This window comes from Theobroma cacao, chromosome 1 (genome assembly GCF_000208745.1).
Source record: "Theobroma cacao cultivar B97-61/B2 chromosome 1, Criollo_cocoa_genome_V2, whole genome shotgun sequence".
Classification (NCBI taxonomy): Eukaryota; Viridiplantae; Streptophyta; class Magnoliopsida; order Malvales; family Malvaceae; genus Theobroma; species Theobroma cacao.
The window spans coordinates 35577369-35591545 of record NC_030850.1 but is presented as its reverse complement, the minus strand read 5'-3'; the positions used below and the strand labels follow the sequence as shown (position 1 = coordinate 35591545).

General features: G+C 37.5%; 2 protein-coding genes across 2 annotated transcripts; one reads left to right on the top strand and one right to left on the bottom strand.

The window, feature by feature from the left end:
• On the bottom strand, positions 1664-3580 carry LOC18614340. The gene is made up of 5 exons (XM_007052057.2): positions 3350-3580; positions 3071-3247; positions 2881-2955; positions 2339-2479; positions 1664-2209 (listed from the first exon to the last, which is right to left on the bottom strand). Exons 1-5 carry the CDS (start codon positions 3350-3352, stop codon positions 1880-1882), a joined length of 726 nt encoding a protein of 241 aa, XP_007052119.1. The 5' UTR covers positions 3353-3580; the 3' UTR covers positions 1664-1879.
• Positions 11525-13776, top strand: LOC18614337 (IRK-interacting protein). Its single transcript, XM_007052054.2, has one exon. The coding sequence runs from the start codon at positions 11756-11758 to the stop codon at positions 13175-13177; it is 1422 nt and encodes a 473-aa protein (XP_007052116.2). The 5' UTR covers positions 11525-11755; the 3' UTR covers positions 13178-13776.

Genomic DNA, 14177 nt, shown 5'->3' with positions numbered 1-14177 from the left:
TGTCGTGGTCCCATTTTTTACTTTTCTTATGCTAAACTCCAGGAGTGGTGACACCGTAATAATTTTTTTGCTTCTTTAAATACAAACGTCGGTATGCTTCAAAGCTATTCTGAAGGCAACAACTTGTATTCATGTGGAGACATGACAAAAGGCCAAATGCAGATCCTGATACGTGGCAGAAACCCACAGCAGGGAGGATCAGTAAATGCCAAACACTTGTCCTAGCATCAGGTGACCCAATTTTTTCTATCAACCTCTCAGATTCCAAAAGGATATTTCTCTCATCCTCAACAGACCTTAAAAGAACTTAGTGAAAAAACATTTGGATTCCCTAGCTCTACCTGTTCACAGTTCATCTCATTCGATTATATTTTAACGAAATCAGCCATGAAGGCTGTAGATGTGAGAGAAAATACAAGGAAAAACATTTTGGGGAAGGAGAAATAAATGCGAACCCCAAGCTATTCTATATTGCCTCGTCTGTCCATTTTGATACTGGAACTAGCTAAAAGAAACATGGATAGTGTTTTTGGGCAATGAAACTGGCAAGACGGGTCAATTGGAATTTTGAAGAAAACACATCAGGAAGGGAACATGCTGGACACCTAACTACCAAAAGATTAGGTTTGCCCCAGATGAAGCATTGAATGACACTCACCATTCAGAATCCAAATAATCAATGTCTTCCTCCAAACCCATTATTTCTTGTAACTGTCCAAGTGCTTTTCTTCATAAAAGGATTGGCAATTTGGCATCTTACTCCCTTGTCTACCAGGTTCATTCTCATTCCCTCCCCCCACAACTTGCTCTACTGTGCCATGAGAATTGGCATTATCTAGCTGTAGAGCTTAAATGGAAGAGTCAGCAATTAAAAGCTTTCTTTCCAACCTTTTTAGAAAAGAGGGAGAACACAAAAGAAAAGCTTTGACGCAGCCGAAATGACCACAGAACCAAAAAGCCAAAAGTGTCTAAGCTGGCTGATACTATTACACTGTAAAAGCTAAAATTTTCCTGGAAAAATTATGAAAAGAAGCCACTTTTGGTTCTGATTTTTCAATATACCCAATAATTAAAAGGGAGAGAATCAAGGTAAAAACTTGGTGTTCTCTTCTCTGTTTAAGCAGAACTGTCAAGGAGAGTGGTGTACACGTATCTCAAAGTAGCATAATTTTAAACATATAAGTACAAAGATATCCCCTAACTAAAGTATATTATTAGTCACTAAATTAATGTCACAAGTTCCAACCAAGATTGAAATGCAAAATCAGAATTAGACTAGTCAAGACTCAAAAAGAGTTTTCTTTTTCTCAAATGAAGAGAGCCATTGGGGGAAGGGAAAACAGTAAATAATTGTATGGACATTGGCTTATTTGCCTTCCAATTTTGTCCCTATCCTGTCCAGGGAAAATGAAAAGCAAAGGAAGCAAAGAAACAGAAAGAGACACTTCTGGGATTTCCAATTGCAATCACTCCATCAAGATTGGTCATCAATCATTCAATTATATGGAAATTGATTAACTTTCATTCTCCAATTCAAGCTCAGACACTCAAACAGGATTTTGCCACAGTGCTAAAATAAAATTGTAAAGCATATATACAGATAATTGGGAATATAAATATTATATATAACCCCATAGAAGAAAAAGAGGGGATAATGCAATAATACAGCACTTTCTGTCAGTATTACTCACTATAACTATATAAAAAGGGAAAAAAATTGAGGATGAATAATTTGCAATGGGAGAGGAGAGTGTTTACATAAACAAAATTGGGAGATGTTTTCATCCCTAAATTGTCTGGAATGAGAATATAAAATACCAACAATGCCCCAATCTCCCTGACCTCTCTCTCTCTCTCTCTCTTCCCTAGGACAACCAATTCAATACAGTGGAGCCCGGTGTGGAGTTTTCTTTCTCCGGTTTATCAAACTTCCCGAAACTTCGGACGCTGGAGGACATGTCGGACGACATACAGTCAAGCTACTCCTCTTCTTTTTCACAATCTCTGTCGTGGCAGTGCAAGCAACTGCCCTGCACCACACTTCACCGTATCCACCAGACCCGGAAGACGTCTTGGTCGAACCAGACGGCTCAAGGACGGAGTCAGGTGTCACCAGCCCATCATCCAGACCCGCCTCAGGTAAAGGCAAAAAATTGCACTCAAACAGGAACTTGGAAAGCCCATCTTCTGTTCTTAACAGATAATTGATCTGCTACACATGGTGAAATGATTGAGAAATAGTGAGGAAGCAGACGTGCAAAAGTGGACAAGAAAAGAGTGGGAGACGGTGGTTTTGGAGTTATGGGAATAAAAAGGAGGAAAAAAAAAAAGAAGGCACCTTGCAGGAGAGAGAGCAAAAGAGATAAGGGTCTTGCAGGCTTCTGTCGCAGGTGCTGCAGAAGTTGCCGGAGCCTCTGAACTGCCTTGTCTGTGGCCTTTGGTTTATAAAAATCACTTTTGCACTGTTTGTTATGTATGACTAATGAAAGAGAAAGGGAAGTGAGTATCATTGAAGAATAACAAAATAGTTTGCAGAGTATGGAGTATGGGGGACTCCTTTCAGAATTCAGACAATGCTTATCTCAGCTCTTTTTATTGAACAGTGTTATATTATCTGGTGGTTAAATGGACAGTAGATAATTGAAACAAGCCAAAAAAAATTACTTTACATAATTTGAATTTCAAGCAAGGACCTTGTTTGTCGTTTGGAAGAAATGCACACAGTTCATAAATATCCAGGGTTAATTAAATTAGCCCAAAAAAGTGCTTTTCCGAAGAAAAGCACAGGGAATTAATTCAAACATGCTTTTCAAATGTCTATTCTTTTCCTCCAAAGTTGTTTGTTTCAAGTTGAATCAAGGAGCAAGAATTATGACTTACTTGGACAAAAGAACAGTCCATTAGTTTTGTTGCATCATCCAACCTTATAACATCGTGATAGACATACCTTCTTATCTGAAACATGACAAAGAAAGTCAAAACTTGAAATCATGCATCATCAAGAATTGGAAAGAAAAAGTAACGGATTTTGAGATGCTGTAAGGTGAATTTTGAAGAGGGTGGGGGGAACCTGTAAGAGCCTGTGAGAGCTGTGAGGAGACAAGCAGTGAGGGCATATACTGATGCAACAGTCCAAGCAATAGATATTCTTCTCGTTTTTCTTGGCGTCTTCGTGAATTATACAAGCATTGAAGAATTTCTCAGTAAGAAGAACTTGAAGCCAGCGAGGTTGATGTGAAGAAAACAACTGGAAACCAAAGACAGCGTAATTCAATTAGCTTTCACAGGTAACAAGAGAGAGAGAGAGCAAAGAAGAAAAAGTTTAAAATGAGAAAAAGGAAACACTTACCATGGTTTTCTTGTTTGAATTCTGAAGAGAGAGATTGGTCAGGACTTATGAGGATAGTGGTGGACTAACCATTATTGCAGAGAGAGGAGAGGAGAGTGCAAGAAAAGAGAAACGGCGCCTGGCGACTGCTACTTGGGCTGGTATTACTGTTACCAATGAAAAAACAGGAGAGAGACTGAGAGAGAAAGCAAGGGAAAGAGAGTGAGAGGTTGGCCTCATTTAAAGAGGTGCTCTGTCTTTCTTGTGTATTTGTACGTCATTGTAGGCTACTATAGTGTAAAGCAGGATTACAAAGAAATGGATAGTTTAATTACAGGGCTTGGAAAACGGGGAGGCCAGGACTAAAAAGCAAAGGGTTGGAAATTAAAAGGAAAGAAAGTAATAGAATAGTGATGAAAAACTCAACTCAAAGATCAAAACTTTCTTCTTCTATTGCTGTTTACTAGGAGCCCATGTCCCGAAAACCCTAAAACCCTAACCATTTGGTTCTTAGTGAATGGTTTTGGGTTACTGCCATTCTCTCTCTCTCTCTCCCCCCTGTGCTAAGTGCAAAATGACAAGACCAGAAACAGTGACTTTTCTCAGTTCTCGGTGGAAAACGGTAAAAGAAAAGTGGCAAGTGGCATTGGGGATTAGAAAGTGACCGATTTTTTTTATGGAATTACAGTTCTATACATGAATCTTTTTCAGGATTATGTCCAAAATCCTGCTCATGCTCAGCTGTTGCACAGCTTTTACTATGTGGATGAATACAGTAGTCTTGGATAACTCCATGGCTTCTACATCATCACCATGATCCCATTCAATTTCCTGGTCTTTGCTCAATTATTGAAGGAAGCTTATACAATGGAATGATGCCAACTAGCTTGAAATTTTCTGTGGTCAAATATAAGGTCTACACATTGTTGAGATAGGAGGGAAGTTAGGCTCAATTGGGTGTTCTGATTCCCGTAGACTACAAGAAATCAGCCGAAATTCACTGTTTTGAATACTGTCCACAAATCTAAAAAAGAGAACATCACTATTTCACCAACATTAATAAATACATTTCCCACACTTTAATCCTGGAATTAGCTCAAAGGAATACTAATGACAATGATTATGATGGCATAGATCATAAAGAAAGAATTTTTGTCTGAGTCACATGCGTCGAATCCAGCAATCCATAGTGGTGGTTTACTGGTTTTCATTCCATAAATCACTCTATTAATGGGTAAAATGGACCCAAACCCTCCCCCCTCTCCAATTACTTGCAATAAATAAGATTCACGAGATAGCTGTCATTGTTAACAAGACTGGGGGTGTTTCAAGTAATTTCATGGCACCAGAAAAGAAAGTAAGCCAGAGTAAAACATTGCAGACAAAGAGGGGTTTGGAGATGGCATCAAAACCGTACGCATTGCCAACAGCAGCAGCAGCAGCAGCAGCAGCAGCACTGAGCAAAGCAGCGCCAACCCCAAAACCAAACCCACACCCACCCCTTATCATCAGCCATCGACAGTGGAATCATGTCCAAAGGTTACTTCTCCTGATCGTTTTTGCTGCGTGAATTTACTAAAGCATGCTCTATATTTTTTTTGCCAGGCTAATTAGCTTACATTGGTACGTTAGTAGCCTTTGAGGTTTGAGCTAATGTTATTGAACACTATTATTCACGCGTGTTCGATCTCATCTTCCTTCTATCACTTCTCTATACCTAATCAAATAAAGAATCATAACATTCTCACCAAACCCATATTATCTTCTTCAGTACTTGTTGGCTAAAACTTACAAAAGACTTGATAAAAGCCGTATTTTTTCTGGGAATGATTTCCCATTTTCCTTGGATTCAGCATGTTAATGTGTTTCTACATACCACGCTTAACTTCTGCCATTGAAAAAAAGGTGGAAGGGTCTTTTCTTTTAATGGTGAAATTAAAAGAGATATTGAAAGTAATGAATATCTTCAACTAAAAAGGTGTACCCAAGCTGACTAAGCTAAAAATCAGCTAAGGATTGCTAACAGGCTACTTTTTCTTTGAATCTGTTAGTAAGCTTTAAACTTTTGTATGGGCTATGGCTTTACTAGTTGCTAGCCTACCTTTGGACAGTTCAAAGGTTGGCTAACATCGATAACATTAACAAGCTACTCAATCACTGACCCATCATTTATAAATTTACAAAGTAAAATATACCCTCATTTTACCTGCTTAATTTTTGGTAATAGGCTAAAAGAAAACAGCACAGGGGGAAAAAAGTAGTGAAGCCCTGCTTAATTTGAAGTTGTTAAAGAAAAGTACGTATAGCAAAAGTTATGACGTTAGACCAAGGCTATAGTAGCTGAGTTATAGGCTAAAAGTTAAAGGCTGGTTTCACCGTTTTACATATACAAATCAAGGGAGGAAGCAAAATATTCGATGACAAGGACTCGCAAAATTCAAGAAATTAGAAAGACAAGTCTGAAGTTTTTTCGTGTGTCTGAAAGTTTGGGGATTTACAGTAAAAATTCACACATAAAAGTTGAAAAAAAAAGGGGGAAGAAAAAATTGGTTTGTATGTGAACTAAGTTTCCAAAGGAAAATTGCACAGGACGACATCGGTGGAATTAAGAGCGATCCAGCCAGGCAAAACAGAAAAGTAAGAATTAAATGAGAAAGCATTGGACATCAGTCAAGACAAAACTTGTAAGATAACACGATAGCGAAGTTTCACGATCAGGTATGATTATGTGAATGCTCCTCAGCTTCAGGATTTAACTTACTTTCTCTCATTGATCGATGAATGACAAAACAAAAAAAAAAATCAATTCCCCAATCCCTTCATGTGTTTGATGTTATCTTAAAACATTCAAAAATCCTCGTGTGTCACCTTCTGGACAAACTCATGTACTACAAATAAACAATGGAAACCTCCACACACCCTTCTCAGGAAAACGAAAATCCTGATTGGGGCTGGAATAATCATTAAACAAAGGGGAAACATGGGTTCCAGGATTAGCACAGTAACTATTGAAGGGGACAAATGCAAGGTGGAAAAGTCCAAAACCCCTGAAAGTGTTTTTCGGATCAGTCGGTCATCAGTTAGCTAATTAAGAGAAGAGATTTGCTCAAACAATATGTTCAAAAGGCCCAGGCTAGATATAGGGAAACAGCTCCAATCAATAAAGAAGGATATCGAGATCTTTGACTTGGAAATTGGAACCTAAAGAATATCTTATTGTAGAAAATATCCCAAAGAATGTAGTGATCAAAAGTTGGTTTAATTCCTGAGCGTTGATATGATTTTCTTATAGCGTTCTAATAAACTACTTCCAAGGTCAATAAGTCCTTGGACCACACAAAACTTTCGAGATCCATGTTCTCCGGAAGCTCCATAATCTTCTCCTGTTTTCGTTGTTTCCTCTTGAACTTCCTCCGTTCGGTCTTCAATCTCCTCGCAACGACTTTCTTTTCTGCATGGTACAGTGCCCGTGACATCTCCGCGAAGTTGTAAAGAGCCTTGTTCTCACCAGGCGGGAGGATAACGGGATGGGATTCTGCTTCCATGATTACCTCTTTCGCAACGACTTTCTTTTCTGCATGGTACAGTGTCCGTGACATCTCCGCGAAGTCGTAAAGAGCCTTGTTCTCGCCTGGCGGAACAATAACGGGATGGGATTCTGCTTCCATAATTACCTCTTTCACGGTGTGGTTTATTGATCCTGAACAGCTCTCGTTTCTGTCCATCAGAATGTTTGCGTTGCGGGAGCCCGATTGGGTCTCATCACTTTCAGTTCCTTGTTCAGCGACGAAGCTGCTTGTTATCTCCTTTCAGGGATTTAAAGAGTTTATCCATGTCTAAGCATACTTGGAGCAGGAACCTTATCTTCCGTGGAAAGGAAGGAAAATTAGCTTCGAGCAGGGTGTGGGGGTGGAGCCGTGGAGGTAATGGCCTCGGAGATTTATTATATTTGTATAGAACGGCAGTAGCTTTGGGCAAACGGGCCTGCCCAATTTTCAACTCAGGGTTGTCGCCTCGTGGGTTAATATCATATGTTGTATAAGTCCAAGTTCCTTGGAGGTGCCCCAATCCAAGTTGAAAACATACTTCCAACGATGAATTTTAACCCACACCAACTGGTCCGTAAATCAGAAAAGGCCATGTCCTAATTCCACACCAATTTGGGTTTCAAATAGCCCAGAGCATTGAATTGCAAATTGGGGCCACAGATAATGAAAAACCCAAACCAAATCGCCCACAACATACATTTCGGGAATTAATACAAAATCGAGAGATGATTTTGGCAGATATGCTCTTAAATTTCATGATACTTCTACTCTATTTCTTAACACGAACACTTCTGTCATCCACTTATAAGAAAAGGGAAAAGAAAGCTTACCTCAAAATGTTTCCTTTAGAGGGCATGTTCTTTTAGTTTGCATCAAAACTTTAGGATTAAGGTATGGTCTTTTGACAAAATAATATAGTACTCCGACTATCTAGCTGGCAGGTCAGTGCGCAAACAATTAGAGGGACACCATGATTACTTCGACAAGATTAACGAAATCTCTGTCACATGTGGTAGATTACGATGAATCGTGATAAATTATTCCGTTATTGTCTGTTACAGCTCTTTAAGTTCAAAGCATGCTGACTGATGAAGCTCAGCAGAGAAAATTCTAACGTTGCAGCTGCCACATCGAGTTCAAAACATTTGTACACGAAATCGAATGACCTCAACCCTGCATAACTTCAAGATAAAGCATCAGAGGTTTTGTATATTTAGTTCAATAAAAGAATTCCAACTTTCCATGTTGATTCGATGAAGAAAATCAAATATAATGAAATATTTTCTTCTATTGTGCAGGTTTTTGAGAAGTTTAGATTCCATTTTAAAGCTTCAGCAATTTCATGACGGTTGCCCCAAACCAAATTCATATGACTTTAGTTGGTTAATGAAGGGAAAAGTCCTGCCGTGGCCTAAAGGTGCATGCCAGTGCTTTGCCATTACCAACAATCCAATCATGAAAAATTAGTCCCCATGGTCCCCCTTGTTTCATGGTTTTGGCCAGGCTTTAGCATTTGTCTTTACTTTAAACTGTCAAGAACCCTTCAGCAAATCCATCTATTGGCTACAGCTGATTCAGACAGCACTCAAGTCTGAATCCCGTGTTTAGTGGGAACATAGTTGATCTTAATTTGTATATTGTTTGTAGATAAGTGAAAACCTATAATTTGAGAATATAGTCATTAATTAACTATCTTTATTGCAATAAACAAAGTTGACTGAAATAAGATCTTAGAAAATACATAGAGTATGACATAAAATTCTTGCTTTAGGAAAACAAAAGAATTCTTAAGATGCCAATAGAAAGGGATTTAGCTGTGCCTTGCTGCTAATCAAGATGCTGTCGTCCTCTTTTGACTGTTATTTTCTCCATGGACTTAAGAGTAATTCAACCAATGGGCTCACTCTTTGACTTCATGCATCAAACCCTAACCTACTCCCCAATCATGGCGCAAATTTTCCACCAAACATATATTCCTTTCTTTCTAGTCAACCGTTTACTTTAAGGAAATCCCAGCATAACTTCTAAAAGGCTTTTCTGGATGTTTCTTGCTAGAGTTACACAGCAAGTACCAACTATCGGGAGATTCTCTTGCACCATGTCTGCACTAATAGAAAGAGTTGTTCAAACTTCATTGGTTTTCCTTTTCTCACATTGTGTATGTCTGCACTAATAGAAAGAGTTGTTCAAACTTCATTGTTTTTCCTTTTCTCACATTGTGTAAAGTGTAAGCCACTGCTTAAACTGTGTAGCCAATGTACATGAGTCTCATCTTGAGCTAGCATTTGCATTGGGTTGATCTCTTCATATTTAATTTCCAGTTCTTTGATTGTCCCTGGAACGAAATGTACACCATTTAAAACAATCTTCTGGGTATGATTTGGGTCATTGATATTAGTTTGTGAAGAACGTTCAAGATCCACCCCGGGACCTCAGCCTGGAATGAGGTGAGCCACTACAAAGTGTCGGTTAAAAGCATCACAGGGACTTTCAAAAGGTACATAAAGGCTGAAGCTAGCATGATAACCCTCCCAAAATAAGCATGCACAGTGTCGGAACTCGGAAGCTTGAAAGACATGTAAAGCAACTTTGAAGCAATGATTGGAGCTCATCAACAAGAATAAAAATCCTTTGTTTTTATTTGATGTACTACTGCATTGTCTCTTTCCATAACTTTGTATTATGAATTCAATTTTATTTATCAACAAAAAATTTTAATCTTAAATCCTTAAATTTTATACTCTACACCATAAATTATAAACTCTAAATCGTACTATAAAAAGTTTAAGAGATTACTGACACAAAATTATGAAACGAATATCAAGCAAGACGTCAAACAAGATAGATGATTTCTATTTCATTAACAAAGCATCGATATTTATCAAATACTTAAATCTTAAACCTTAAAAAACTCTAAATCTTAAATTCTAAATTTTAGTATAAAAATTTAGAAAATTTCCAAACATAAAATTATAAAAATAAAAAATAAAAGGTCTAGTAAGATAGATGATTTCAACATTTATTGGACCCATGGAACCAGATACCATTAGGCATTTACAGAGAGAAATACACTTTTTGTATTGCTTTTGATTATATCAGAAGTAGCAGAAAAGCAATTTTGTCTGATAACTCTGTAAATTAATGCGTAGTTGCAAAGCTGGATAAGCATTGAATTTTGGGGTTGACGAAGAGAGAGAGAGCAAAGTTAGTGTTGGGTGCTTGTGTTTTGATGTCATGTTGATGTAATGACAACTGTCCTAAACCAGGGGCCATATCATCGATGGAGTTCGGTCTTCTTCCCATTTTCATATTCATGTATATATTTGACAGCAAAATTAAACAAAAAGTTGAATTAAAGATTTCCCAAAGTACATGAATTGCCTACTCTTTTGTTAAACAATCAATGACGAATTGATAATTTACCTACCACTAGGAGACCTGTTCCCACCCTAAAAGGCTTAACTAACTCATATGTGATTTGATAAATAAAGCTCATTAATCTTCTTTTTTTTTTTTAATTTTCCAACTGTTGTTGGTAGTGATTGAAACTTGTACTCATTAATTTTGGAGCAATTAACTAGATTCCTACAAGTGGATTGGAGCTATCAAACCCTTGAGAAGAAAACAACAAATCAAATTGTTTGTTGCTGCATGCAATTACACTGATAGAGGAGTTACCCCTCACCACTTTTTCCATTTTGGTTGTATTTGTAATTTATTTGCTTTTTTTTTAATTAAGAGGCTTTGTTTTATACGAATTAATATAAAATACTTATTCTTATCGTATCTAGTTGTATAATTATTCAATTATAAATTATTACTAATGGTTAAGACGATGAACATAAAATCTTACGTACGAACAATTGAATTGAGTATTTAGTTCAATAATAATCGTATCATATGTATTTTTATTTTTAAAAAAAATTCAAGATAATGATTTTATGGAAGATCCATTGCCAATGAACTAGAATAAGGTGAGAAGCATCTGCTTGATTTTTTCAAAAATTAATCCAAATGATTCAACTTTATGATTATGCTATGATACACAATAAAAAAAAAAAACTTATTGAAATGTGCAATGTCTGCTTCTATAAATTCAAAACCTCTCTCTCTTTTACTAATTGTGGAATTTTGTTACATTTTTTCTATACAAATTCATAACACTCTCATTCCAAATCAATCAAGTCACCTTACTTATTCTACTAATCCAAGTTTTTAACTTGATATCGAAATCATGTCTAAATTAATTCTGATATCATTTTATCATGAAATCATTATTCTCTTCTTTTTAGATTAATCTATTATAAAGTTATAATAATAATGTACATCACACACTTTTGTCAGATCAAGATTTCTCCCTTACCTATCTGTTTGATATGAGATTTGGTAACAGTTGACTTCCTTGAGTCAACCTTCCAATCCCAAGCCAAAATGAGAAAAATCAGAGAGGAAAGATGAGCAAAAAGTAAGATAGACGAAGAAACCAGATCGATCCGTCACGTAGAAAAAGGCATACTCGACTGTGAGCCTAGCCTTGCTCCTTCTTACCGTTACCCGAAATTCCTAAAATCAAAAAAAGTCAGCAGAACTAGGGGCTTAAAAATCATTAAAAAAAAAAAAAGAAAAAGAGAGCTAAAAACTAAAAACTAAAAAGAAGAAGGAAAACAGGGTGAAAACGAGGAGGAAAGTTCCAGCAAGCCAAACCCACATACCTTCCTTCCACGGCATCCAAAGCACAACACCAAAAGCAAAGCAGCACTCCACCTCTGTCCTCAGCAAAAACAAACAATTCTTTCCCTACCAGAGAGAGCAACAGAACAGAGAGACAAACGGAAAACTAGAAACAAAACCTTTCCCTTTTTCCATTTCTAGTGCAGAAATGGACGGCTATCCAGCTCCAACAACGCCGAAAACCCCACAAATCTCAGAAATGTTTCAAAAATTCGCCTTGGCTTTCAAGACCAAAACTTTCGAGTTCTTCGCCGATGACGACGATAACAACAAGAACCCTTCCGACTCCGACGGATTTTCCCTCCTCGACTCCAACGAAGACTTCATCACCGACCAAAAGGTCGTCGTCATCAAGCCCGACCCACCTCCGAATTCCTCTTCCTCCATCAATAACAGTTTCCAGATGAGAACCATCGACACCCAGATAGCCGACTCTTTGATTTCTTCTGTTTTTGCTGCAGTTTCTTCGGTTGAAGCTTCCTATCTTCAGTTACAAACTTCGCACGTTCCGTTCGTGGAGGAAAGTGTGAAAGCAGCTGATAGAGCTTTGGTTTCTCATCTCCGAAGGTTGTCTGATTTGAAGTACTTTTATAGGGAAATTCGAAAGAATCCCAATTTTGAAGCTGGGTTATCTCTTGGGTCTTGCTTGGAAGCTCAAGTGCAAGAGAATCAAAGCAAGTTGAGAGCTTTGGAAACGGTCTCAAACCGGTTACAAGAAGAGATTGATGAAAAAGACAATGACGTTTCATCTTTGAGGAAGAAATTAGCTGAGATTCAATGGGCCAACACGAAATTATCCAAAAAATTGTCTGGTAATTTGAATTCAGCTTGTGATGTTCTGTTAACTGTTAGGGTTTTTTATGCTGTTTTGCATGATGCTTGTAGAGCAACCCATAAGTTTAGTAAGATTTTGATTGGTTTGATGAGAAAAGCTGGGTGGGATCTTCATTTGGTGGCGGATTCGGTTTATCCTGATATTGATTATGCTAAGGAAGGACACAATAGATTTGCTTTTTTGTCATATGTTTGTTTGGGGATGTTTCGGGGTTTTGATTTGGAAGGGTTTGGTTTGAACGAAAATGAACCTCTGTGTAATGGCAATAATGCTACTTGTTCATTGAAACAATTGCTCGAGCATGTATCTAGCAATCCCATGGAGTTGCTGAGTAGGAACCAAAACTGTGAATACTCAAGATTTTGTGAGAAGAAGTATCAAGATCTTATTCATCCCACCATGGAGTCATCGATATTTAGCAATTTGGATCAAAATGAAGTTGTGCTGAGTTCATGGAGATCATTGAGCATATTCTATGAGTCATTTGTTAACATGGCTAGTTCAATATGGACACTTCATAAGCTGGCCTTTTCGTTTGATCCTGTGGTTGAGATATTTCAAGTTGAAAGAGGAGTTGATTTCTCAATTATATACATGGAAGATGTCACCAAGAGATATAACTTGCCAGGCGAAACTAGGGTGAAAGTGGGGTTCACAGTGGTTCCTGGATTTAAAATCGGAAGGACTGTGATTCAGTCTCAGGTCTATTTAAGTGGGTCGAAATGTACAGGGTAATTGCTCAAATATTGCACCATGTAGAGAACTAAGTTATAATAATACTTCTCTTTGTAAAAGGGAGTTTGGAGCAAAGGTTTTTTTTGGTTGGAATCTTTGGCTGCAATCTGTGATAGGCTGGGAGTGTAGATAAACTATAATGACATTATGACACCGGAATCCTAAAGATGAAAGTTGCAATTTTATTGGCTGCCTTGATTTATTGTCCTTGAGAAGATAGATACCTATCATGTAAACACCTAAAGAAATGCTAACTCTGTTTCTGCATTTTGCACTGGGCTCTCTCGGGAGTGACTGTGGACTGTGGTATGGCAGCTTCTTGGCTATCTTCTGATACTTAACTACATCTCCAGGTTGCGAATTCCTTTTCTTACAATTCTCTTGTGAGTCCAATGTAGAAATGACTGTAAAGCGTTCTCTCCCCCTTCTTTTCTTTTCCTTTAAGCTTTGTGAGATCTTCTGACACAAGAAAAATACTACCCCAAATGTGTATCCACATAGTTGTTACTTATACAGTTTGACTTTGTATTATTCCACCTTTTTAGGTTGTGTCTTTGATTAAAGCAAATATGTTGAGCAAACCTCTATTGCTATTTTAATGTGGTTGAGTTTTTAATGGCTTTAGGTTGGCATGGATTACCCACTTAGATCATATCTTCTGGGTGCTTACAGGGACTCTTTCATTGCTTTCTTGAGTCAATTGAATCTGGAGCCGTCATCTATGCATTTATTCATATTGATGGATAACATTTTTGCCCTAGGCATTTTTTTTTTGTTTCATTTTCTACCCCTCCTCAATGTATGCTATGTGAGTGTTCTGTGGACATCTTATACTCTAAACTCCCTTGCATTTTAAAAAGAAATGTGGTGAAAAACCAGCTAAGAGAACTATTGTTCTGCAATCAATATGGCATGATTCTTTATTTCTTGTCTCAGTTATTTACCTTTCTTTGATCTGATGTGATGTCTCAGACAAAATAATCTTCTTATGTTCTTTTAA

Excerpts from the sequence above, each read along its gene's own strand:
- LOC18614340 (XM_007052057.2), bottom strand. Across the intron at positions 2,956-3,070 it reads GCTCTCACAGGCTCTTACAG|ATAAGAAGGTATGTCTATCA; the intron begins GTTCCCCCCACC and ends GTCATGTTTCAG. Across the intron at positions 2,210-2,338 it reads TTTGCTCTCTCTCCTGCAAG|ATCAATTATCTGTTAAGAAC; the intron begins GTGCCTTCTTTT and ends CATGTGTAGCAG.
- LOC18614337 (XM_007052054.2), top strand. The coding sequence starts at position 11,756 with ATGGACGGCTATCCAGCTCCAACAACGCCGAAAACCCCACAAATCTCA.